This window comes from Peromyscus maniculatus, chromosome 2, assembly GCF_049852395.1.
Source record: "Peromyscus maniculatus bairdii isolate BWxNUB_F1_BW_parent chromosome 2, HU_Pman_BW_mat_3.1, whole genome shotgun sequence".
In the NCBI taxonomy this organism is placed as follows: Eukaryota; Metazoa; Chordata; class Mammalia; order Rodentia; family Cricetidae; genus Peromyscus; species Peromyscus maniculatus.
The window spans coordinates 72,912,376-72,939,732 of NC_134853.1; the positions used below are offsets into that span (position 1 = coordinate 72,912,376).

General features: G+C 46.9%; 1 protein-coding gene across 2 annotated transcripts; it reads left to right on the forward strand.

The window, feature by feature from the left end:
• On the forward strand, positions 1-27,108 carry Msantd3 (Myb/SANT DNA binding domain containing 3). 2 transcript variants are annotated; one of them, XM_042271167.2, is made up of 3 exons: positions 1-154; positions 13,510-13,961; positions 22,005-27,108. In XM_042271167.2, the coding sequence occupies exons 2-3, from the start codon at positions 13,544-13,546 to the stop codon at positions 22,412-22,414; spliced, it is 828 nt and encodes a 275-aa protein (XP_042127101.1). In that variant the 5' UTR covers positions 1-154; positions 13,510-13,543; the 3' UTR covers positions 22,415-27,108. The 2 variants fall into 2 exon arrangements, with proteins under 2 accessions (XP_042127101.1, XP_076420306.1); XM_076564191.1 differs by lacking the exon at positions 1-154 and adding an exon at positions 315-453.
• Positions 27,109-27,357: the final 249 nt, after the last annotated feature.

Consider the following 27,357-nt stretch of genomic DNA (forward strand, 5'->3'; position numbering starts at 1 on the left):
TTCCTAGCCTCCTGGAGTCTGCAAAGAAAAGGGCCCACGTCAATCAGGAGGCTTGCGCTAACTCCTGCGGGTGACTGCCACATCCCCCAGTGTAGGAAAATGCATTCTTTTGTTGTTGGCGGAGACAGTCCCCTTCCGCAGCTCCCGGGCCAAGGTGGGCAGCGCAGTGGGACAGCGGCTCGGGGAGGTGGGGACTGCGCGGGGCCGCGCTCCCGCCCTCCGCGGCGCCCACCGAGCGGTAGGAGGCGGCGGCGGCCCGCGAGGGGGCGGCGGCGCGGGGCTTTGTGGCCGCGGCGCGCGCGGCGGGGCCTGGCCGGCCGGGGGCGCGCGGCCGCCCGGCGCCTGGAGCCCGCGGCCCTGCCGGCCGCTCAGCCCGCCAGAGCAGCCCAGGCCGCCGCGCTCGCGCCTCCGCGCCCCTCCCCGGGACCCGCGGCCGCCGCGCCGCCGCTGCAGGTAGGAGGTTGAGGCCGGGAGGGCCGCGGCGGGCCGGGAAGGCGGGCGGAGCGGGAGCGCGGGGGTCCGGCGGGCTATAGGGCCGAGCCGCCGCGCCCTCCTCCCCGCAGGCCGCCGGCCGCCTGCGCGCGCCGCGGTGCCCCGGGAACCCGGCCGGCCTGCCGCGTACAAAGCGCCGGCGCGCGGGCCTCGCAGACGCGCTGGAGCTCCCGGGAGGGGGAACTCCGAGCCCGGGGCCCGGGAGGCGCTGGGGGAAAAAATCCAGCCGAGCCCGCGGTGCCGCGGTCCTCACATTCCCACTGTGTGCAGGGAACTGCGCTCGCCGCTTTTCCGTACTTGTCTCCATTGAGACCCCCGCCTTCGGTCCGGTCCTGTGGATAATGGGCTGGGTCCCTCCTTCAGAGGATCTTAGGAGGAAAGAGCGCATCACATCCCTGCCCGACTGACCTTGGGGAAGCTCCTTTGCTCCGAGGCTGCTGGGTTGATGTTTCTATAATGGGGGAGTAGGGTGTGATGTAATACCCACCCCCAGGTACTATTGTGAGAGATAATGTGTATCTGCTGATAGCTAAATTTAAGTACTTCATGTCCCAGGGCCCAGGTCCTAAACAGTTGACATGAATTATTAAATCATCGCACTGGCACTGAGGTAGCTCTGTAAATTGCAGGGATAATTGTTCTGTTGGAGTAAGAAACACGAATTTAGTCTGCCTGCTCTGATGATAGAGAATGGATGTTTTATCGCTGTGATAACATTTAACAGTACAAATGTTTTGCGCTACTTAGGAGAATGGATCAAGGGTGAAGACACATCTTTTCACGCATTTAAAACGGGAGCTGGGATATTAGGGCCTGAGTTGTGTAGGGGTGTCAGAAGAGGCCACGGGTATGTGGTTACTCAGGAAATTGTTGACTGTTAATAAAATAGTTCCTGAGTTAGGATTAAGGACAGCTGTGAGAGTTTGAGGCCAGAGAGGGAGATAAGGAATGGGGAAAAAGAATTCTAAAACCTGGAGAAAGATGGGGTTATCCATTTCCTCTCCCCACAGCTGCATCTTGAGACAGGTCTGCCCTGGGGGGTGGGGGAGAGTGGGAGGAGTCCCGAAGAAAGATCAGAAGTTGTCTCTCCTTACTCCTGCAGCTGGGCGGAAGTGTTCCGATAAATTGCAGGCACTAACATTAGGCCTGGCAAAGCATTGCGCGTCTTAGGATGCAGGGGTTGGTTCCTGGTTGTAAGATGCTTAAAAGCCTAACTGATGTGAAGAAGGGGAGTTGGGACCTCTCTTCACTTGCTTCAGTGACACAGTGGGACTGAAGAAACTTCTGAGTTTCAGTTTGGAATGGGGAGAACTCTAAGAACTGTAAGGAAAGAAAAGGAGGGAGACAGGAAAGGTGCCCGGGTCTGCAGTAGGACGGAGAGCAGTGGAGCCGGCCACTTGAGTACACTGCGGGAAGCCACCCGGGAGGCAGGCACTCTGTGCTCTCTGGATTGCTTACCCAGTGTCACCTTCCCCGTGAGTGAGCACGACAGATTTCTTGGATAAAGGTGTTTTGTTTTAAACCAGGACTTGGAAGAGGGTTTGGGGTCCACAGTGATGATGGTAAGGGCAACAAATATTATGCAGAGTGGAAAGAGCAAGTGCTTTGGGAGAGATCGACAACTTGGGTGCTCAGCCATTTCCCTGCTGTCTCTTACCTTTGTGATTATAGTACGCGTGTGTGTGTGTGTGTGTGTGTGTGTGTGTGTGTGTGTGAGAGAGAGAGAGAGAGAGAGAGAGAGAGAGAGAGAGAGAGAGAGAGAGAGAGAGAGGATTTTCTTTTTTCAAGTAGTTGGCAGGAAACTCAACAACATTTTACTATATTTCCTGGCCATTAGGAAATTCATTCAAAATAAATGTTTCCTGAGTGCCAGTCCTTTGCTGAGTCATAGGCTACATGTGGAGATGCAGAGATGAATCAGAAATTATATATTTCCTCAGGAGTTTCCCATTCCAGAGAGGGAGATGGACACAAAGAGCAAGTTATAAAAAAATGTGAGATGTGCTACTGGTTGACATTTATGATTGACCGTGGGCTTATAGAAGAGTGGGTCACCTCATTTGCTAGAGACTCAGGGCCAGTGCGCTTCACACTGAGTTTGAGCCCTAGGGCAGAAATTCTGAATGTTCTATGACCACCGCTTTTTATCTCATTCATGCTGTTGAGTCTCAGCTGTGACATTCCCTGTCTTAAAAAACGCAGTTGCATTGTACGTATAGCATGTAAGCTCTTTGGTTCGGTAGAGTCTGGAGCATGTTCTACAATAGTCACGCTTTCAGTGTTGAATGAGTGAATTATTTAACAGCTAGCAAAAATAAAAGACTTAAGTAGTGAGTAGCAGATAGAGGAAGGCCATAGCTGGATGGCAGAACATCAAACTGGGTGACCACAACATCCAATGGACTGGATGTAGACCAAGCGAGAGAGCCACCACAGGACCAGATCAAATCTAGGGCTTACAAATAGGCGTCAGAAATCTCCTGGAGAAGCCCCACTGAGGCAGCCAGCTGGAGTTTCCAGTCAAGAGTCCTAGGTAGAATGGGATCATCTTCTCAGGTAAAGGACAAACACCAGCAGACCAAGAACATCATCGAATTGGGAGTTTACAACCAGCAGAAACAAACTGTGGAAACTGAGGCAGTCAGCTGGAGAGACTCCTGGGCAAGAGGGTCCTCTCCAGCCTCTCCAGCCTCTTCACGCATGAGCTTTCTATGGATGAACTTCTAGCTTCGTGTTCAGTTAAGGTGGTTGCAAATAGTTTATCTCCTAATCTGTTCTCAAGGACAGTGTTCCTAATGCCCATTGTGGCTTGCTCTTTTCCTAGTTAGAGAGCGAAGGAGCCTTCCCCAGACAGTGCAGGGCCTCCCCTCTCCCAGCGTCAGCCTTCACCAAGTAAGAGCAGAGGACAGTTAACCAATATAACGTACCTTACACTGCTTAAACTCATTTTGGAAGGAAAGCCGTTACTTATAAGCAGGCCTGTGGGCATTAGTTTAGGCAGGCTTTAGAACAATTACATGGGAGCTGGGTCTGTTAGGATGGAAATGGGTACTGAATGGACCTTGAAGCAAAGATTACAGGCAGAGGAAGTCCAACATGAACTGAGCCATGAGAAGATAGCAAATTTAAGGGTGTGAGGGTGAGTTTGGTCTGATTAGGTTGAAAGATACGTGAGGTGGGGCAGATGGAGGAGGTGCTGAGGCTCAAGAAGGATCTAGAAAAGCCCTGAGTGTCTTGTGAGGAGTTTGGACTTGTTTTATTACTTAAGAAGTGGAAGAGATGTCACAGGGTACAAGCAGGGGTGTGTCACAGGGTACAAGCAGGACACCCTGTCCCGTGGTGGTATGGAGGATGCTTTGGGCATTCGGGAGAGCAGTTGCAGATTAAGGTCTGACAGAAGAGATACGCAGTGAGAGTAGGGGAGACAGCAGTAGATAGTGAAGGAAATCATAGGATGGGTTTTGTTAACTGGTTGCTCATGTTGGAGAGCATGCTGAGGTTTTTTTGCGTGGGTAGGGCTGAAATCACCAGATGTCATGAGACTTGTAGATGGTGGGGGAATAATTAGTATGGCTTTAGCTCCCTGGAGAATTAATAATTTCTGAGGTGCCCATATGGGACAGTGATAGAGGAAGTTGGTAGAGAGATGGCAATATGTCTGAACAAGCAATGATCGTCTACCGTGTGAAAGATGCGCACACAGTGTAGCTCCCCCTTGACAGAGCAGATGGATAGTAGTGTGGAGAAATTGTTATAAGAGATGCTGTGGTAAGAGCTGAGTACTTGATAGCCCCGGGCTAGAGCAGATCTGAGACTCAGTCTTCTGAAGTGTGGGAGTGGAGGAGAGTGTCCTGGCTAAGACAAGAAGCAGGATGGTGTGGAACACCCCCAGAAGGGCACCTTCTGCGTGTCAGAAATGCTTCCTGCAGGGGAGCCCTTAATAATGAATCTAAAGGCATTTCAGGGGAGCCTGGGCGGGGGCTGGTGTAGAATGGAGCTGTGGAGGAGATGAAGGGAGGGGTCAGGACTTTTAAGAACTCTCATCTAGTTTAAAGAAGGGTTTCTGTAAGTGGGAGGACAGAGAAGAGGAGGGTGAGGAGTGGGGGGCTTGCCTTAAACACAAGGCTGGATCCGGTCTCAGTCACACTCAGATACAGATGGCAGAAATAAACACTTCCACGTTCTGCGGCTACTTGAAGAGAGCGGGGAAGGGGGCTGACACCCAGGAAAGGCCACTGCTGGTGCAAAGCCCCTAAAGGAAAGAAGGTGGAGGGGAGGGAAGGGGGTGGGTGAGCGCCCGTCCTAGCCAGGGAGGTCTGAGCATGTGAACAGAACATGACAGCCATAGTTAGCATGAGGCTCTGAACAACTGCCATTTCTACTCCTTTAGGCTCTTCATGGAGTTTTCAAGAAACCAGAAAACTATAATTCCCCTATTTATTCCTTATCAAAAGAGATACTTTGGATAGTAGAACGTGTAGCTGTAATTAGTAAAAACGTACAAATGGCAAGCAGGTGTGTGTCACCACGCATTCAGCAAATATGTACCCAGTGCCTGCAGCATGGTGGACAGCCTTCAGGACACTGGAGAACTGATCACTGGCCTTAGCTGCATTACCTGGGGTTGCTTCGTTTATCAAGTTAAACCTACATATGGCCTTAGAGCAAGAAGGGCTATTTGAAGTGCCAGGAAAACATCTCATTGTTTTAAACAGTATTTTATTTCATTGGTCCAAACCCCTACTAGCTTCGTGGATAATCAGAAAATGCCGTCCATGTTTGGTAGTGGAAATTAGGTTGCAGAAAAACACTGCCCGGCCTGGAAGGGGCTTGGAGAACACCTGCTTTAGGGGTAATGTAGAGATGAAGAACTGACAGGGAGGGAAGAGGCCTTGCTGCATGTCACAGACTAAGTGACAGAGTGCCCTAAAGTTTTCAGATGACATGTCAGCCAGCTTCCTGTCACTGTGCCTAAACTCTGAGCTAATCGGTTTATAAAAAGAAAAGGCCTGGGTTGGGGGTGTCGCTGAGTAGCAGACACTTGCCCAGCATCATGAAGCTTTGGCTTTGGTCCCCAGCACTGCCTTTGGGAATTGGGTGGTAAAGGCTATCTGGGCCCATACCTTTTGATTGTTTGAGACAGGATCTATTAGCCTTGCCTGGCCTAGGACTCGCTATTTAGATGAAGCTAGCTTTGAACTCCTAAAGATCCATCTGCCTCTGCCTCAAGGGCTGGGATTAAAGGTGTGTGCCATCCATGTGGCTAGGCTCATACTTTTTGAGGTCTTCATTCATTCAGTTGGCCCTGTTGATTGGGGCCTATGGCAGGGCAGTGTGGCCTGGTGGGAGTACATGGAAGAGAAAAATTGCTTACCAGGGAGCCAAGACAAGATGAGGAAGGGGCGCTGGAGTTCTACTCTCTCCTTTAGGTGCTTAGTTCGTGTCCTGAAGTCACCTCACTAGATCCACATCTGACGGTTCCAGTTCTTCATGAGAATGTCAAGCTGGGCACCAGGCTCTCTCACAAGGGGCCTTATGATCCAAATCACAGCAGATGGGATGGCGCGGGGCGGGGGGAACGGCTTGAAAATACCTCACAGAAAAGAGCACCTTACTGGGAAGATGTGGGGAAAGAGCTGGGAAATAAACCATGAACTTTCAGCAGCAGGCTGTCCCCTCCCTGGTACCAGGTGCCCAGGAAGCTCTTATTTGTGCCAAGCCTTAGATTTCTCATTTGTGAAGAAAGAGAGGTTGGGGGAGGTCCTTTTTTTTTTTTTTTTTTTTTTCTTTTTAAGTTTTAATATGCTAGGGTTTAGGTTATTTCAAAGAATGATTATTTTCAAGATGTTGAATCAGGATACAGAATGGTAACAGAAAATAGGAAATAGCCTTTGGTTTTTTAGGACAGACTATAGCCTGTTGGCAGGCCTCCATGGGAGGTGTATGACAGGTTGCTTGGCCCACCCACGATGCCCATATATAATATGTTAGTCCTTTATGTCTCCCAGGTTGTGATCCTGTTTTGTTCTGTTGCTAATTTGTTTCTCATAGGCATTCAGGTTCATATTCTTAGGAATAGCTCTGTCCTGGAACTAAGTCCTGGGCACGTCTCTGCTGCTGTTCCTCACACTGCCTTATCGCCTCTCTACTACAGATCTCTGTGCTGCTTCAGTTTTGTGGGACTGCCATCTCTCCACCTTAGGGAGCACCGTTCGCCTTGATGCCGGCCTGGACTGTCGCTCGTTCAGGCCACGCTCGTTCAGGCCACGCTCGTTCAGTGCATCTCAGTGCAGCATCCCTGCATGCTCTGCCTCCCTTACCCTTGTGTGTGCACAGACACGTCCTGGGCATGGCGTCCTTTAACACGCTTCTTTCTCCCTGTGAGCATTGTCCCACTCCGGGTGCAGAGCCTTTCTTATCCCACCCCCTCCCTTTTTAAAGAAATCTGAGTTCTCTCCTTTGGCTCTTCCTGTTCACATCCTTAGAAGTCTAACTCAAGGTCTCTTGTTCACAGGAGGGCAGACCCCCTCTTCCCTCCCCTGAGCAGCCAGGGCACGTGGTCCTTTGTTAGGGTGTCTGTTCCTGAATGCCTTTCCTTTCAGGCATCAGCTTGTGCCAGTATTCTTCCCAAGATGTGGGGTTTATCTTTGTGTCCCCCTATATTTTAGAACAGTGCTGAGGCGTCTATGGGAGTGTATTCTGTACTGGTTAAAGTTTATGTATATGAAATAAAAGGCTGGTCAATATACATTTGGGTATAAATTATAGAGATCATGCTACTTTGGAAACAGTTTGAAATGGGAACAGAGAAAGAAGCACAGTGCACGGACGCTCTGATCTTGCTTCTTACACTGCTGTGCTTCCTGCGGGTTCAGGGTTACTAATCCATCTCACAGGTGATTTACAGAGGGGCACAGCTCCCATGTTAGGATATGAGCACAGGTTCTCGGTAGCCCTGGCTTGCTTCATTTCGCCTCACGATGGGAGCCCAGCTTATTACTGTCCTGACCCGTCTGAGTTCTCCATCCTAGCTCTTCAGGTACCAGATTAACTTCAAAGGGTGATTTTCCCCCCCTACAAAAGGCAATAGCAACAAAATCTGCCATTTCTCTAGACTTTGCTCAAGCCTTAAGACTTAGTTTCACCCTTGGTGGACTTACAAATCACAGACTGTCTTATCAGCCTTCTTTGGTTGCCCCAGCAAAATACTGCAGATTGAGGGCTTGAGCACAGAAGTTTCTTCCTTGTCGTTTCAGTGGCCGAGAAGTCCTAGATCAAGGTGTTGGCAAGAAAGGTTTCATTGTGAAGCTCTTGTCCTGGCATGTCAGTCCTTGCCACTTCATAGTATGCTCATCTGCCCCTCCCCCTTTGTCCAGAGGGGGCGGGGGAGAATGTGCAAGGTCTCCGATGTCTCTTTGTTAGGGCACTATTCCTGTTGGATCAAAGGCTCATACTTAGGGTCACATTTAATCTTAATTACTTCTTTAAATGTCTAATCCCAAGCGCGGCCCACTGGAGATTAACCGTGTGGCAGTGGAAGTTGGTAACATACAGTCGTTCAGTTCACAAACAGCTGACTTTTCCTTTTAAGGTGAATATTAAATGAACTAGTACCTGGTCATCAACTTCTGGTGGTCTAATCAATGTTAGTGCTTTGGGAATTGTGCTAATCGCTTCCCCTTTGTTCTTTTACGGTATTAGAATTATTGTGCTCTTTTATTTAGACCTGTCTTCAGATCTTTGCCAAGCCCCAGGGGAACTTTGACTGCCTTTGGATTTTGCTGTTTTATTGACCATTTTTACTTTAATGCAGCTTTTAGTACACTTTAACACAGCCTTGTCTTATAATATTCTGCGTGTGGCTGGTAGTTTTAAACCTATATAAAATGTACATATGCATTCGCTGTCTACTGGGGCCCACTTGTGAGGGTCACTAGGCTGCTGTTGGATTACAACCATGCAATATACTAGCAGGGAGTATACTAACAGAACAGCATCCATAAGGAGGAGCTGCTGCTGAGCAGAGTAGGGGCAGGGAAGGCAGCCCAGCTCTAGCAAAAGCTCACACAACAGGGAAGGCTTGCTGAGCTGCCATCTGTAACCTATTACGGACATTGTGGATTAGTTTTAAGCTAGATTATGCTTTTTGGCCTTGGTATTTCCAGTGATGAGCTTTGCTGGAGAGATCTCTTACTTGGGAAGTTGTTTGTTTGATGAGAACTCAGTCAGCTGCTCCCGTGGGATTGTAGTGGGATTGCTGCCTACCCCTGGGGTGTGGACCACTTTAAAGTTCTACATTATCTTTGCAGTTACTTCCGGTTTGTATCAGATCGGCTGGGGAAATTATTTCAGAGCTCTGATTAGACGGGGTGAGGGGTGCATTCCTGGGAGAGATGTGGGCCCTCCGTTTAAGAGGGAGCGAGGAGGTAATGGAGGCAAGGGGGTGGGGAGGAAAGAGGGCAGAGCCAACAAGTGGAGGTGGGCAGAGCAGACACAGTTCCCAAGCTGCCCTGTCACTGGACCTTTGCCAGCGGCTCCCTGGATCGCTAAGGAATTGAGACCATTTTAGCAGGAAGTAGAGACCATCACTAGAGCTGAACGGAGAGAGCTAGGCAGAGTAGAGGAGTGCGGGCCTGGCAGACATGTGCCGGCTGTGACTCTGGCTTCGCCATTCACTGTCTCTGTCATCGTGGCAGGTTCCTGGGCCTCAGCTTTCTTATATTGGAAATAGAAATAATGATGAGTTTATAGAGTTAAGCAGCCTACCTGACAAGACTGTTGGTAATCCATAAGGAAACTTTGGGGTACAAAAGCTTGGGCATACACTGGAGTCCCTTTTAACTTCCTGTCGAATACAACCACACGGCCCAGAGAGGCCTGGTGTTCTACGAAATTAAGCAAAGTAAATTAGCAACTCTGGTTGTACTTAGCTAGTGATTAAATAACAGTTTAGTTAATAGGCTGTTAATGGTCCCCAGGTGTTGGTAATTCTGGGTATTTGCTTTTGAGAGCAGTTGTATAATTTCTTCTGGTACTTAGATTTTTCTTTAACAGAAAAATTAAAGTGTAATGGATGATGCTCTCAAGAGTGATTTAGGGGAAGGTGAAATGATATACTGCACCTAAAGCATTTGGTATACAGTCTAACTCACAATAAGAACTCAGTAAAACCTGCTCTTACTGGGGCTCAACCTGGCCACCCTTAAGGCAGAACTCTGTGAAATGTAGACACTCCCACCCCAGCCCATCCCTTTCCATCACCACCTGCTGGCAGCCAGCGGTACTGCACACACACGGCAAGGAAGAATTCTTAAACTGCTTGACAGTTTCAGCTCTACCAAGTGTCACAGAGACCGAACCTCCGAGTGTGGTTTGTTTGCCTGAGAGCCAAGATATCATAGGACATTAAGCAATGAAAGGACGTCTTTCACCTCCACGGTTGGGTGGAATTAGAATGTTAGCAACAAGAGCAGAGGAAGTGATGGACAGATAGACTATCGTGCTGTAGATGGGACGTAAGTCAGCTACACAGTTTACAAAGACAGTTTGAATGCTTTCATCTTTTGAGGCAACAATTCCTCTCTGGAGTTTTTTTTTTTTTTTTAAGCAATAGTCAACATAAGAGATATTTATTTAGAAAGTAAGCTTATACAAATATATGCTACATACAAAATAGCTTTACACCTCCCAGAAAAAAAATAGAGTGAAACCCTTTTCATTTGTGAATTAGAAATCTGAGTCAGCCGGGCGGTGGTGGGCACGCCTTTAGTCCCAGCACTCAGGAGGCAGAGGCAGGCGGATCTCTGTGAGTTCAAGGCCAGCCTGGTCTACAAAGCGAGTTCCAGGAAAGGCACAAAGCTACACAGAGAAACCCTGTCTCGAAAAACCAAAAAAAAAAAAAAAAAAAAAAAAAAATCTGAGTCTTTAGAGAAGCCATTCTTAAAAGAATGGGGGACACGGGGAAAGTAGACATATCATGTCTGCTGAGGCAGAGGTGTTGGTGTTGGGGAGTCAGAGTAGGCTCTGGGAGCTATCTTTTTTAAGGACATCTACTGTACCCACTGACTCCATATAAAAGCCAAAGAAGGTTGGACATGGGTGGGTTGTGAGATAGAGATGATATGGAAGAGGGAAGCTGTGCAGGACCTGTGTTCACAAATTGTAGTTTGGGAAACATTGGATTATAGTGAAGAAACATATTGATGAAGGCGGAGAATTAATTTTGACCTGTGGGGAAAAGGGAGCCCTGAATGGGTGCCACTGTGGGACTATGAGTGTCATATAATCAAAGCACAGGTTTGAAAGTTTAAAGGGCCAGGGTCATGTCCTTGAAGAAAAATGGCCCCTTATTTAGCTTTGCTTAAGGTCTGAGGCACACCTGCCTCTGGCACGTGTTTGGTTGTCTTTGTAACTGTGGTACTAGGTGTGCCCAGTGTGACAGTGAAGAGAGAAGTCTGGTGGGGAGGGCCTAGCCCTTAGTATTCATTCTAAGCCTGCCTTGGGATGAGGTGTAGAGCATTGTGAAGGCCCTCATCAGACTCTGTTACTCTCATTTAAAGGCCCAGCTTCCAGACTTTCTGCTGGCCTGGTCTGCTCCGGCCTCATTTTGACACAACAGGTTACCTCTCAGCAGGTATCGTGGGTGAGAGTAACTGGTTTCACGTTTGATTTTTATAGGATGGTTATAAGATTTAAAAAAAAAGTGTGTGTATGTGTGGTGTGTGGTGTGTGTGTGTGTGTGTGCGCGCGCGCGCGCGCGAGCGTACCTGGAGAGGCCAGAGGAGGATCACCTAAAGCTCAAATTATAGTTGATTGTGAGCTGCTCTATAACTGAACCCTGCTGAGTGCTGAGAACTGAACTGGGCCTCTGGAAGAGCACCAGGCACTCTGAAATAGTCATCTCTCAAACCCCCATAATGTGATCTTTTTTAAAGTCATAGGCTACATGAGATCCTCTATCAAAAAAGAAGAAAGAAAAGAAAAGAAGATTTTTTAAAAAGCCACAGCCTTTTCCCTCTGTTTTTATTATGGAAAATCTCAAACACACAAAATAACTGAGAAAACAATGTAGTGAACGTGGTGTATCTGCCACTCTGGTGTTCGGATGACCTCGCTCTAGCTCTCAGGACTCCTTCCAAGTTCATTGCCAGTCCTTCTGATAAGAAGTGGGCGCTTTTAAATGGACCACACCATCAATATCTTGATGCTGTCCACTGACTCTGAAAGATCAGAGGCTTAGAGAACATAACAGGTCCAGGGCTGTGTTGGTCCTTTCCAGCAGGGGATATACCAGCGCTCACTTTGTTCCTGCAGCTGCTGTGGCTTGGCCATGTTTGCCACCGCTGACGTGAGGGAGTCATCTCTTAGGAAACTTCCTGTGAGCAGAAGATGTGGGAAGAAAGATGTTTTGTACACATCAGCACAGTACAGCATTTATGAGGCTCTCAGCACCGTAGAGGAGGGCGGGGTCGAATCATTTGAAACTGCCCAAAGTCTAAGGAACATCATAGAATGACACCAAGAGCACTAGTCTTCAGGGACAAAAAGACACCTGTGTGTCACTCTCTCTGTGCCCTGGGCAATTCACTTCAGCTTTTTGGCCCTTGGTTCCCTCAGTTGTGGCGAGGAGCACTGCACTCTGTCTCTAAGGATGCAGATTCAATTCTGAAATTACAGAAATTGTTTGCGTAACAGTGTCCCGTCTTAAACATGGCTCTCAGTTGTCAGGCGGCGGTGGTGCACGGGAGGCAGAGACAGGCAGATCTCTGACTTCAAGACCAACTTGGTCTACATAGGGAATTCCAGATCATCCAGGGCTACACAAAGAAACCCTGTCCGGAAAAACCAAAATGAGCCGGGCGGTGGTGGCGCACGCCTTTAATCCCAGCACTCGGGAGGCAGAGCCAGGCGGATCTCTGTGAGTTCGAGGCCAGCCTGGGCTACCAAGTGGGTCCCAGGAAAGGCGCAAAGCTACACAGAGAAACCCTGTCTCGAAAAACCAAAAAAAAAAAAAAAAAAAAACAAAAAAAAAAAACAAAAACAAAAAAAAAAAAAAAACAAAATGAATGAGTGAGTGAATGAATGAATGAATGAATGAATAATAAATAAATGGCCTTCAGACCTGATGGGTCATAGACCTCACCTCTTATTTTTTTTTTTTATTTATGTCTTTCCTTTTTGAGACATGACCTCACACTGTAGCCTAGGCTGGCCTAGAACTTCTATGGGCTCCAGCTCGCCTCAGTCCTGTCTCAGCCTCTGCAGTGGCAGTGAGGTCGCAGGTATCGGCTGCCATGCAGGGCTCCCCCTCTCGTTTTTGAAGGACCTGAGTTTGCCCCAGGTGCATCACCTGGGTCAAGGATACAAAACCACAAGCAACAGATACCAGGGATGGAGAGATGGCTCAATGCTTAAGAGCACTTGTTCTTGCAAAGGACCTGGGTTCTCTTCCCAGCTCACAGTTGTCTGTAATTCTAGTTCCAGGAGATCCAGCGCCCTCTTGTGACCTCCCTGGGTACCAGGCATGTGAATGGTACATAGACATATATATGTACAGGCAAAACATGTACATAAATAAATCTAAAAAACAATTAAAACAAAAATATCAGACATCCAGGAGCATTTTCTTTATGAACCTGAAATCTTGGTAGTGCTTTTATATAACTTGATCTGTTTGATTAGACTACCTTCATCTTGAAAGAAAAAAAAAAGAGTAAGCTGTTTATTTCCAGTGCTGCCTAACATTGGGAGACGAACCAGCTCCTTATATTAAGCAGAGATAAATTAGGAAATTAGAGTGATATGTAGGTGTCACAAAGACTCCTGGGAAATCAACTTGGGGATTGTGAAGTCCCATTCTCAGTGAAGTTCTGGCTGTGTTCCTGGCTCAGCAGTAATGAAAAAGAAGTTACTTGCCCCCTTTTAAAGAAGGGAACCAGGTTAGGGATTCAGCCTCAGTGATTTGTGACATTTCTATTGCTGGAATTGGTAATTCTTGCTTCAAACTTCCCTTTGCAGGCTAGCTAACGACCAGGAGAAATAAGAGTGGAAAATGCAAAACAACGAAATTATTAAGCCGGCCAAATACTTCTCAGAGCTGGAGAAGAGCATCTTGCTTGCTTTGGTAGAAAAGTACAAGTATGTGTTGGAGTGTAAGAAAAGCGATGCGCGAACTATTGCCCTCAAGCAGCGCACCTGGCAGGCACTGGCCCACGAGTACAACTCTCAGCCCAGCGTGTCGCTGCGGGATTTCAAACAGCTGAAGAAGTGCTGGGAGAACATCAAGGCTCGGACCAAAAAAATTATGGCCCATGAGAGAAGGGAGAAAGTGAAGCGCAGCGGGAGCCCACTGCTGAGTAACCACGTCCTGGGCAAGGAGAAGATCGGCAACATGCTGCCCGAGCAGCTGTACTTCCTGCAGAGCCCACCCGAGGAGGAGCCCGAATACCACCCGGATGCAGCTGCCCAAGGTACCCCTCCCCCATGCAGCGGGGCCGTGCTGGCTGGAACAGCTTATCATTGGAATTGTGAAAGGCTTCATTTTTAGGAAACTTGTAAGAAATGTCGCTCTCACACTGAGTTGTTACACAGGGCATACAGAAGTTCCGTTTTTTTTTATGTAGTCTTTCTTAGAGATGATGATTGCTTAACCAGAAAGAGCGCCTGTGCATCAAGCTCCCTAATGAGGTACTCGGGTTCCTTAGCTCAAACTATTTCCATTTTATTAAAGGAAATTTGATGGCGATCTCGTTCACTCAGTCTTTTAAAGGGTTATTTTTGAGTAGTTAGGTACTACTTTAAGTCACTCACAAGGCCATGCTGAATGAGTAAACTATTTCTGATTTAAAAACAGAAGTACGGAGGTTAGTGGCTGGAGAGATGACTCAGTGGTTCAGAGCACTTGCTACTCCTGCAGAGGACCAGAGTTCAGTTCTCAGCACCCGCATTGGGCAGCTCACAGCTGCCTGTACCTCCAGCCTCTGGGGATCAGTACCCCATTCTGGTTTGTGCAGGCCCCTCATGCTCATGCATAGCCACAGAGTCACACACACACAGAGAAAGAAATAGAACTTTTTTTTCTTTTGAGACAGGGTTTCTCTGTGTGTAGCCTTGGCTGTCCTGGAACTCTCTCTGTAGACCAGGCTGGCCTCGAATTCACAGAGATCTGCCTACCTCTGCCTCCTGAGTGCTGGGATTAAAGACATGCATGTGCCACCATGCCCGGCTAGAAATATAAATCTTAAAAAAGTAGTGCATTAAAAGTACAGAGACCAAATAAAGCAAAACACCCTTTTAGCATCCACTCAGATTCATACCAATGGTTTTACTCACTGTAATAATTGTGAGCCAGAGTTTTTGTGGCATTCTAGGGGTTTAGAGACATTCTAGGGACAAAAGTTAAATTTTAGCATACTCCTGTTGAAAGAGCAAAACATGCCACACAAAATTCCTAGGGAAGGAAGAGACTGTCTATAATGAAAGACGTATGGTTACTTGTAGCTTCAAAAGGTGAGCGTCAAGGAGTGCCTCATGTCTCCAGGCAGGCAGAGAGTGGACATGTATAAGGATAAATTTCCCACAATTCCCACATCTTTTAAGACAGGAGTGGTCCCTTTATATAAAAGTTCATTGCAGTCTGCAGAAGGCACACCCTGAAGCAGAGGGAGGCTGGTGGGGTTGCTACAGGGCTGCACAGAGGTGCTCCAAGGACCCGGCAATCACTTGCCTGGGAAATCTGGTTCTTAACTTGCAGAACATTGAATTCAGTGTCCCCAGAGAAGACAGAGCTCCAAGGGCCTGGCTCCTGTTAATTAAAAGTCACAAGAAACTCTTTGAAACCAAGAATGCTGTGTAGAGTGAGAAAGGTAATTACCATGTGAGCCAAATACATGCTTTTGATTAACACTTTTTCCCCCTGTGGGCAGATCATCCTAGGAAGCTAAATTATGGCACAAACTTTGCTTGCTAATCAGTTGATGAAGGTTAAGTCCAGGCTAGTAGGCTGGGTGACCACCGTGGTCAGTTGTCATGGACCTTGTGTATCCTTTCCTGATGTAGGAGACTCATGTCTAGGTCTTGATTCTCGGGTTTCCACGACCAGCCAACTCTTGGCAGATACCGTGTGCGTGGGCACTGCCAGCTCTCTTGTTCCTCCGTGCTGCTCCTGTGGGCACACACTTCCTTTGCTGACCTTCCGTCACTCTTCTCTCGTTGGCCGCAGAGCATCTCCTCAGTGCACTCAGAGTGGTTCCGGGAGTGGAGGGAATGAGTTAGCAGGCCTGCTCTTCATGTGGGGGACCATCCTGGGGTCCTGGGCTGGGCTGGGGAAGATACTCGTGTGAATGCCATTTATTTAGCAAACGTGTGATCGAGACACAAATTGTTATGTGTCAGTTTTGCAGCTAGTCTTTTTATTTTTTTACTTCTCCTATGGTGTGAATCCTGGGGATTGCACTCAGGTGTCAGGCTCGGTGACAGATAGCTTTATCCGTGAGCCATCTCACCAGCCCCTATAGGGTTTTGTTTGGGGAACAAAGCACATCCCCCGCCACACACACACTTTTAAATCTGAGGTTGTATCTAGAGATTTCATCTCCTGACTTTTTGTCTTTTCTTTCAAAAACTGCAATTCATTTATTCAAATAGAAATTCCAAGCAAGAAGGAAATAAAATGTTTTTTTTTTTTACCCCCTCCGTTCCTCCCTCTCTCCCCCTCTTTCATTCAGATTTAGTCTCATGTAACCCTGGCTGGTCTAGAACTCTTTCTATAGAGCAGGCTGGCATTGAGCTAATAGAGGTCTATCAAACTAAAAGGGTGCACACTACACCTGGCCAAAATAGGGATTCTTGATGCTCTTTCTGTAGTGGCATTTGCTAGAGACTCATTTGTAAGAAATGTATTAAGGTTTATTTGATTTTACACATATGTAGATGTGACTTAGTGTGTCTATGCATATATATGCACCGCATGCATGCAGGGTACCCATGGAGGCCAGAGAGGATGTCAGATCCCTTGGCATTGGAGTTACAGGCAGTTGTGAGCCGCCCGATGTGGGTCCTGGGGACCAAACTCCAGTGCTTTGCAAGAGCAGCGAGTGCTCGTATGACTGAGCCCTCTCTGCACATTATTTTAACCTGGACATTTGTACACAGCTAACACTGGAGGCTTCCCTTTTCACTGGTGTTTATTAAAACACAGCCAAAGCTCCTGTTTCCGTGACAGACCTGAGAGAAGTGAGCCTTGGTGCTCAGTCAGTTTAGAAGTATGCCCAGATGATGTTAACACTCCTAGTTGAGGCACTAGAACTCTTTGCAATGCAATTTACTATTTTATGTTTCAGTTGACTGTCAAGAAGGCGGGGAGAAGGGGCTGCAGAGGTGGTCAGCGGATAAGGTGCTTGCTGTTCAGAGTCCAGCACCCACATAAAAGGCCTGCTGTCACCCCGGTTCTGTGGGCATGGGGACAGGAGGATTTCTGGAGTCACCAACCCAGCTCCAGGTTCAGGGAGACACCCTGTCTCGAGAAAATAAGGCAGAGTGATCGAGCAGGGCATCTGGTGTCTTCCTCTGGCCTAGAAGAGAGGTGCACGTGCTCATCCCCCCACCTCCCTCCCTTGCTGTCTCTGTCTCTCTCACACAGGCAAGTAATAATAAAATTAAACAAACCACAGATACGGCGGAAGGCTAGGATTCCCGATGATCGTTTCTGGAAATCGGTGGGGCGAAAGGTAGAAAGTTTGAACATCTTGTGTGTTTTTGACACATGACTGTGTGTGTGTGTTGCTTTTGTATTTGCAGCACTGTGGTGTCTGATACACAGTGGCGGGGGCTCAGAAGCAGTGGAGATATGAGCAGACAAAGCTGACGTGTTCTGTAATCACACACACACATTTTGAAGCTTTAATACCACAAAAAAAATCTCATCAATAATTTTATGTTAATTACATGTTTAAGTTTTTAAATATACTGGATTAAAATATATCTCAAAATCAGTGTAGCTTTTGTAATGTGGGTGTAAGCATTCAGAATTACTCATGCAGTTTATAGTCTACTCTGCTGATCAGGGCTGGGTTCCTAGAGATGTGCTAGAATTTATTATTCAATGTTCAGCAGGATGGAGTTTAACAGATTCCACTAGAGGCCTCCCTCTAGCTACATTTGTTATGGGAGATGGCATCACTGTGTCACTAACCTCTGGATATTCATGGCTTTGTCAAAGGCTTTAACATGTTCAACAGTGTTTGAACACAGTGGTCTTACCACTGAAGGAATATACTTAAGGACGTATTTGTAAGAAAAACCAGTGTTTGTCAGGTAAGCGCAGTTAGAACAGTTTCCAGTGTGCAGACTTTGTGATCTGTGCTAATTTAATTATCCTTTTTGAGGAACAGGTGTGGAGAGGGGGGTCTGGTAGGTAGGATGACAGTTTAAATACATTAAGATTGTTTATTTAATTGTGTGTGTGCATGTCACGGCGTGTGTCAGGGGACAATGGGGGGGTGGGTGGGCTCTAACCTTTACCACTTGGATCCTGGGCATCCACCTCAGGCCATCAGGGTTACCCATGGAGCCATCTCTCCAGTGCCTCAAACACACTCATGAGGACCAGGCGTCTTCAGTAGCAGCCTCATGTTTTAGGAGAAGTTGTATTTAATGTTGTGTGCATTGTATCGCTATCATGAAGTGCGAACATTTCGTTCTAAGTCCCCTTAGCACTGCCGAGCCCAGTCCTGTTCTTTTAGGGTGTGAACTCAGGCACAGAGGACTGCGATGTATTTCCAGTCAGGGCACACTTGCATCCTTGGTCTGTGCAAAGCTCCTCTTGTGTGTCCGTCGCGTGTGTCCCTTTTGGTTCTCGTTCCCACTCTCATTCTCTTGTGTCACATCCTCATGGGTCTGCCATGCTTTCATATTCCCTCACATGTACCCCTTAACGCACATAGGTCAGAACCTGTGCTACAGCTAGCTCCTCCTTTGCTCTCCGCGCCTGGGATAGCATGTTTAAGATCCAGTTCCACTGCCGTGTGTAAACCCAGCCTTTTCACTTTCGTTAAGATGTAAGCTCCTTTAGTACGCACCCACCGCATCCTTCTCATTTTCTCAGTTATCTCTTTCCTGCGTCTGATGAGAATAACGGGAGATGGTCCCGCACAGTTTTCTTCTCATCTTTTTGTTGCTGTAGTAGGCTTCTCCTGCGGATGCTAAATTTACTCAAATTACCCAAGTGATAGAACACCCTCTTGGCTGTGTTCTCAGTCCCAGAAAAGCCTTCCTACTCTTTTTGCATAGAGTCGGGTTGTCTTCTATTTCGGGTGGCATTGTTTCACCTGCGAGAGAGATGGCAGGGTATGCATTTGCAGCAGGCTGCTATTCCCAGGCTAGTCTTTTTCCAATTAAGGGGTCGCCCGGCCTATCTGAGTACTAGCCACCAGTACTATGTATTGGTGCTAATATTTGTTTGGAAGTTACTTTACCAGTCTGTCTGGCTTTAAGTCTTGCCTTCTGCCAGACTTCTTAAGAGGTCTGGCTGTTTTTCTTTGGAATGTGTATGTCAGCACACATCTTAAAAAAGATAGTTTAAAGGGAATCATTTCTTTCCTTACAGACATTAAGATGCTATGATTTTTTTGTTATGCAGGCCTGGATCAGAATCCTGGATTTTCATGTAGCCAAATGGCCTTGGATACTAGATTGGTTTTTTTGGAGTCATACTGTCCTCAAAGGGTTGTAGACATTGAATCTGGTACCTTTTGTGATACACTTGAACAGCAGCTGATGTCACTGTCACCCCCATGTCCTTGAAGCCTAGAATTGTTGAGACAAAGGGGAGTAGTTGAGAATTGGGAGAAAGTTTTACCTTGTGAATGGATGAACTTTAAAGACTCCTAGGCATGTGATTGAGCTGTGAGGGTAGAGGTGTCAACAAAAGTGTCTGTTTCCAAAACAAAACCATTTTCAGATCTAAGATCAGAAAGGAACTGTGAGGTACTGGGGGGTGGATCCTCACATCCGAGGGCCTCTGTCCTCAGTGGTCCCCCTTCCCATTCCCATCTCCAGTCAGTCCCTCAGCTGTGTCAGGGAGGGAGAGATGTGACCCATGTGCATTTATTCAGTGCTTACTGCTATCCCAGGCTCTGTGCTGGGCTCTACATGAGAGAAGTGAGAGGCACTTTCTATCGCAAAAGAGTTGGAGACTTGAGGGAAGGAACCAACCAGAGGCTTTTCCTCCTTTCTTTTTCTTTCTTTTTTTTGGGGGGGGGGCGGTTAGATATTTATTTTTAAATATTGATTTTTATTTATGTGTATATAAGTATTTTGGCTGCACATGTCTTTGTACTACATGCACACAGTGCCCACAGAGGCCAGAAGAGGGCATCAAATTCCCCTGAAATCAGGGTGCTGGGAATCAAACCTGGGTGCTCCACAAGAGCTGCAAGTGTTCTCAGCAGCTGAGCCATCTCTCCAGCCCCACATATTATTTTTGAGACAGAAGTCTGCTATGTAGCCTAAGCTGACATCACACCAGTGAACCTCCCACCCACCTCAGTCTTCTAGGTGCTAGGAGACAGACATGTGTAATAGCTGGCTTAAACTAGTGCCAGGAAGACAGAGTTTGCAGGAAGGACACCGAGTCCCGGTGAGAGCCGTCGTACTTCGTAGGAGTAGGAGAGAGACATTTCCATTGTCTAGATGATACTAAATTTTTTTTCCTTCTCTGCCAAAGTTTCAGAATTTCAGATTTCTGTATTTTCCGTTAGCCTTAATTAGAGACTACTTACAGTTGTTTCCTTACCCCTCGGAGTGGAATCATCCAGACAGTAGCCATTCTCCTTTCATTAGCAGAGCATCATGAATTAGATTTCCCCCAGCAGCTATTAACATTCCCAGCATCCCATCTTCCCGAATAATGTAATAGACATATAATGTAATCAATTTTGTTAATAAATTAGAATTTCTTTTCTCCAAGGAGAAGATTCTCTTTATTGAGAATGTAGAGCTTCTCAAGAAAGTCTTGGAGTCACAGCTAGAAGTCTCTGGGTGTGCTGGAGGTATAGAGAGTGCTTGCCTACTGTGAGAAAGCCCTGGTTCAGTTCCTAGCTGCATATAAAACCACATGTGGTGGTTCACATACCTGCAATCCCAGGGTAGGCAATGGGGTGGAGAGTGGAGGCAGAAGGATGAAAAGTTAAAGGTTATCCTCAGCTGCACAGTTAAGTTGGAGGACAGCCGGGGACAGAGGCCCTGTCACAAACAAGCAAACAAACAAAAAGACTCCACAAGCTTGGAGTTAGTGCTTTTCTTATTGACATTCTCAAATACTTATATTGCCCGATAAAAATACCAATGTACACACGGCACCTACCAAAAGGAACCTTTTTATATCCACGTGCTCTTTTCTTTGTGTCTTCAGGCCAGTGAGTATTACTAGCCATCCACTAGGTACCAAGGAAAGTAATTAGTATCCAAGGATAAATGAAATGAGCAAGGCCTGTGCCCAAATAGAACACTGTGTGCTGCGTGTTGTGAAGGAGAGCACTTAGGAAGGAGAGGGCTGAGGTTTCGGAACAGCAGTGTTGGCCCTGAACCAGCAGGGATCACAGAGGAGCTTGAAAAGGGTGGGTGGGATAAGTATTGAGCCTATCTCCAAGCTGTGGGAATAGTGAGACGCAGGGTTGTGAAGAGCAGCATGAGTGTTTGGGGTAGGACCCCAGTGCGCACAGGATAGTTTGAAGAGCAAAACAGTAAAACAAGGAAGAGGCAAGGCTGGGAGCCGATTATAAAGTTAGATTGAGAATAGAGCCAGAGATGGGGACCTCAAGGGAATAATGAAAAGGAAACAGGTGAGTGGAACAGGAACCCCAGTACTCCAAGGAGACTCGGGAGGGGCACTCAGAGGAAGGTGGCTATGAAAACACTTAGGAGAGGGCAATGGCAGGAGCTAACTGAGGAAGGAGAGTTCAAGGTTTGTCAAGTGCTGGGGAGAGGGGAAGGGAGCCGAACACGGCTGGCACACAGCCAGATGGAAGCGATTAAAGAGACATGCGGGAGCTAGACCAGAGTGTAGACTCCTCCCCAAGGAGGAGCAATGGAAGGGCTGACTCCAGTGGCAGGAAGCCCCATGGTACTCTTGAGATAGGACAAAAGGCCCATGGCTGATGGAGAAACTGTCCAAGGTGATCAGACAGACAGGGAACTTAACATGATGACTCACATTGTCACCCCCATCCTATGACCTCATGCTTCTCAGAGTTGGGCACATTTCAGTTTGGAATTTGCATTACTATCTCAGGATCTCTGTCCATGTCCCAGAGATGTCCCAGTGACAAAGTAAAACACTTTATCAAAGTCAAGTGAGGTCAGAGGACCTGGACATAAGGACCAAATGCAGACACTGGTTTATAGTCATCCTGCAGTGAGGCACTGTTGTTTGGAATTGGGCTGACATTTTTCTTCTGCCTGTAAAAATCTTTTAACGTGTTTTCTGCTACTGTTTTTGCTGTTATTGTTTCCAGAATCCTTTGCTGTTTCCAATAGAGAACTGTGCGATGATGAGAAAGAGTTCGTCCATTTCCCAGTATGTGAGGGGACCTCACAACCCGAACCTTCATGTTCAGCCGTCAGAATAACAGCCAATAAAAACTACAGGAGCAAACCCCCTCAGGAAGGTGCTTTAAAAAAGATGCACGAGGAAGAGCACCATCAACAAATGTCTATCTTACAGCTGCAGCTGATCCAAATGAATGAGGTGCACGTGGCCAAAATCCAGCAGATAGAGCGCGAGTGTGAGATGGCCGAGGAAGAACACAGGATCAAAATGGAAGTCCTCAATAAGAAGAAGATGTACTGGGAAAGAAAACTACAAACTTTTACCAAGGAGTGGCCTGTTTCCTCATTTAACCGGCCCTTCCCCAATTCACCCTAAGACTTGGGGATGGCGCCCTTACGTAGTGAATCTGTGTTGGCAAGTTTGGGATGTGACCTCTGCGGTCAGTAGCCGGTGACAGACCCACGGCTAGGTGAATTAGAGTGGTAGCAGTCACTTATTTAAGAGTACATTCAGGTAAACAGCTGAACCCGTGTCCCCCTAACATGGCCACGAAGCTGTTCCAGTCTCTGAAGACCACCACTACGTGCTATCATTCTGAATGTAATGTTCCTTAATTAGAATTCATAGAAGAACCATGTGTGAGTGTTGTGTTTTTTATTTTATTTTATTTTAACAAAATGCGAGTGTGATGATAAAGGAGTGTGGCTGGTGATTTCTACTTTATTTTTTGGTGTTTTTTTGTTTTTTGTTTTTTGTTTTTTTTTGGTTTTTCGAGACAGGGTTTCTCTGTGTAGTTTTGCGCCTTTCCTGGAATTCACTTGGTAGTCCAGGCTGGCCTCGAACTCACAGAGATCCGCCTGGCTCTGCCTCCCGAGTGCTGGGACTAAAGGCGTGCGCCACCACCGCCCGGCTTGTTTTTGTTTTTTTTTTTCAGCTGACAGTGGAGCTTTTGCACCTGGATGTAAAGCCCTCCCACTGTAGCGGCTGCCCTGCGTGGCTGTGTCTCCATCTTTTTGGTGTCATGCTCTGAGTATGGATGGATGTTTGGAAAGCCCGGCCTTTGGAAGGGTATTTCCTAACAGGGCTCACAAACTGCCTTTCAAGGCTTTCCCCAAAGAGGCTTTCTAAGTAGTATCTCCCACAATGGTGGTTTTAGTAGAAGTAGGGATATAACAACTTTGAGGGTTTAATGTTCATTTAGGTTCCTACATCCTGTTTTGTTTTTATTAAAAAAACGTCTTAAAATGTTATTAGTTACACTGTGTATGTTTTTGAAGGTGCTGCCCTCCCAGCCCAGATCCCTCCCAACTTTTTACTACTGAGTGAATGGTTGCCCTGACTTTATTTAGTCTCTAGCCTCCTTAGGAAAGGCCTTGCTCCCGCTGTGCTCATCAAGGTACTAGCCGATGGTAATGCTGTATTGCTGGTGTTGCACCGCCAGTCAGGATTAGGCTTTCTAAGGATCTGTTACTAACATATGTGGAGCTATGGATGGATAAATGGGTGTTTTGATTGAGCTCTGAGACTTCTGCTGTAGCCTAATGTTGTTGTTTTTTTAATGGTCTTTAGATCATTTAGAGTTGGGGGCAGTAGTAGCTGGAAGCGGCAGAGTGACAGTTAAGTGCCCAGGCAGATGAGCAGTTTCTGAGAATGAGGTTCTGTACGGGGCGGGGGAGGGGGGAAGTGGTCAGGGCTGGTGTGCTAAGTGTGGCTCTGCCTAAAGGTGCTGTGTGACTGGCTAACTCCTTAAAACCTTGACCTGGTGCTTCCCGTCCACAGAACGAGGGAGTTGAGCTATATAATGTTTGGAGCCTGTTTCAACTCCTTGACCATGGTGTGGCTTGTACCAGCCTCTGTGCATACTGCTGAAGTCATGGCAGCCGGGAGGGCATGGGTCTACACAGGGTTGTCTCCAGTGTAGACCAAAGTGGCCAAGCTTTGGGATTTGGGTCCTGGGGCCTGTAAGGTTTTGTAAGGTTCTCACAGGCTCACAGTTTGTGCACTGCATATAACGTAAGCAGGTATCAATTTTGTACATTGAATCTATTTTAAATATTTTAGAGGAATTAGTCCATTATTTTAGATATATCCTGCAACGAGAGACTAGACGTAGGATCCTTTCATGAGGATTTCTGTTCTTAGTTTTTATTAAATGGATCCTTCAGAGAATGAAGGGTTTTAAAGTTTCCAGTTCAGATGGTATGTGGAAGATAAAAATTGACTCCCTGTGCCCCCTTCAGGATCAGGACAGGGATGGAAAGGTCTAAACACAAATGTAAGATGAAGAGGGTTGCCTTTGCTTCACCTACTGATCTCTCCAAACATCTTATTAATATGCACATCCCAGAGAAAGGCGTGAGATTCTTTCTGCTTTTCTTGCAATCCCAGGTTTTGCCTGATCTGATAGTCTGTTCAACACACCTCAGAATGACAGGACTTAAAGGGACCTTAGGAAGTTTTGCATCTTTTGTATACCGTGATGTGCTGGTTATGCTTTTCTAAGAAATTATGACTTAAACTCACAAACAGCAACATAGAATAACAAAAAATTCCCCACACCGTAGTGCATTTTAATTGGACTATAAAAGTACTGAACTAATTCCTGACTGAACAAATACAGGATAATTAAGCCAGAGCCGAAAACCGCTTGCTGTACCGCTAATGGTATTTATGAGTTTACAACAGTGGTTTGCAATATTTGACTATGTGTTAGAAATAATATTTTATAAATAATTAGTCCTGCTGGGTCTCACTTCCAGAGGGTTCTGAGTCAGTTGACTTGTGGTGGGGCCCGATATTCAGTAGTTTTTGAACCTTTGTAGGTGATTATGACTAATTGAGATTGAGAACCACTTTGTGCAGAGTTCATGAGTGTGTTTCTGTTGGTTCTTAAGTCCACACAGCCATGAAGAAGTAAGGAATTGATGTTCAGAGAAGAACCCATCTGGTACGTGGCCTGTCGCTGGTAAATAGCAAAGGAGACCTGCAGGCAGGGTCTCCTGGTTCTGGAACACACAGCCCCACCTGCTGCCTTTCCCCTTTCTCTTGCGGCCATAGCAAGAGTTTGTATTATGCTGAGACCTGGATAATGTTACAGAGTGCTTGCCGAAGCACCTTCATTCATGAACAAACACAGCACATCCCCATTCATTTTACTTTCAAGCCTTTTATTACCTGAGGTAGAAATGCAATAACCATTTCTTGAAAGGAATTGTGGGGTAGGTACATATTAAGATACATAATTAAAAATATTAAGACATGGTTCAACATCATAGACGTTACCCAGGAGGGGGGAGGGTTTCTACACAGCAGACTGTGGATTTAACACATCATCAAATGCTTTTTTAGCTGATAGAAAACTAAGAAAAACGAGGAAGGGAATCATAGAGGGGTGGTATTTGAATTGAGTCTTTAGAGCTGACATTTTGGCAGGTGGGGATTTGGAAAGCAGAGCACATCACTAGATAACACGTAGATGGGAGAGAGAAAAGTGAGGTAGAGGGGGATTTTCAAATTGGATCAGAACTGTGCAGCAGGAGGAAAACCAGAAGATGGAACTGAGAGGAGAGGAGGCTGGAGTTGGGGATTACAAGTAGGAGGGTTTGGCTTTGGTTAGGTGAGGGGTCAGGACCAGGAGGAGGTGGTGAAGAGACCAGTGTGAAGGGTAGACTCAGACTTGGTGATGGTTTTTGTTGAAAAGGAGTGGAAGGTGTTCAGAGCTAGACTCGTGAGAGAATAATGCTGATGACTGAACCGAAGGGATGATGCAGATGCCCTCTAGGACACATGACCTGTCCTGGAGGAGCCGAGGGACAAACACTGGTGCTTGTTCTCGGGTCTTTGGCTGTCATGTCTCTGCAGTGACTTTCTCCTCTTCACCTACCCTTGTTCCGTCCACCTGTTCGCTTGAACTAGCCCTCCTGGGGCCTTAGTCACGTGACCCATTTGGCACTGACTCAGTCACCAACATCCCCATTGCCACCAGAGGCACACTGGATATCTCTTACATTGGGCTGCTCTAAGATGAGCAGAGGAGGGTTTTGTTGTTGTTTTGTGGTGGCCTCCAGTTTTTCTTTAGATAGTTGGTACCCACCAATTCAAGGTGGGTTTTTTGCTTGTTTGTTTGTTTTATGTCTCATATTGAATAGAGAAGTCCTGGCTGAAAAAGGTTGGTGACCTCCATGTCTGCATATCACAGCCCTTTAAAAAAAAAATCAAAAACGGGATGCTACCCAGTGGGTGCACAGTTTAGGAATGGTCCAAGGGTTTTGCTGGGATAATCTTTAAATGCATTTTCCTTTTGATCCACTTCAGAGGAGACTAGGAGGCAGAGATGGCGTGGTAGGAGAGTACATTCGAGGTGTCAACAGTCTGCAGTGTCAGGTCAATGACATCAGCACTTGGTCTAGACCAGAGGAAAGGCATGATTGTGCCTCCTGGGAATGTCGCAAGGACCTGGTAATTATATTTGGCAAAGCTGTGAGGAGCGGCTCGATCCGTAATGCCATTGCTCCTTTCAGAAGCCTTTCTGGATGCCTGAGCTTTTTGGATGGAGGGCGCTTCATTTCTGCAGTGCCTTCCTTCCTGCTGGGCTGTTTCCCAGGTGGTCCTCCTGCTCCTCCCCACCCTTGCTTCCTTATCTGTATTTTCTCTTGTCCCCCCCCCCCCCCCCGTTTCTCCAGCCCCCTTCTGCCCTCACCACAGCTTCCACTCTCCCATGCTGGAGGTGGAAAGGCTGAGGATGCTGGTGCTGGATATGCTCAGAGGACGGCTCGTTCAGCACCCGAGGTAGCCTCAGTCCATGCTTCCGTGACGTGCTTCCATGATGCAGTTGCTACCTTTGTGTTCGTGGGACTCCAAAGTCTTGGGAAAGGTGACCAGGAACCTGTGACAGCAACAGATGCTTTCCCAAGTGTGCCATATATTATGCTCTTCAACACAGTTTACTAATCTCTGCCTCAGTTTCTCCATCTGTGAAAGTGATGTAATACTTATCTACCTCCCTTGGATGTTGTGAAGATTAGTATGTGTTGGTAAAGCACTTTTGAAATAAAGACTGATACCAAGCATTTGACATTACTGTTGTCATGGATGCGCTACTGTAGAGAAGCTAGGCTGCCCTATAGTGGAAGCCAGGGTGCTGGGATTGCAGGTTTGTGCCACCACACCCAGTCTAGGCAGTACTAAGGAGAGAACTCAAGCCTCCTTACCTAATTTACAAGTACTCTACCAACTGAGTTACATCCCCAGCCCTAGGATTATTTTCTTATGAGAAATTCCAAGATTGCATTTCTTTAAATAGTCCTTTGGTGCATTTA

Excerpts from the sequence above, each read along its gene's own strand:
- Msantd3 (XM_042271167.2), top strand. The coding sequence starts at position 13,544 with ATGCAAAACAACGAAATTATTAAGCCGGCCAAATACTTCTCAGAGCTG. Across the intron at positions 13,962-22,004 it reads CCCGGATGCAGCTGCCCAAG|AATCCTTTGCTGTTTCCAAT; the intron begins GTACCCCTCCCC and ends TATTGTTTCCAG.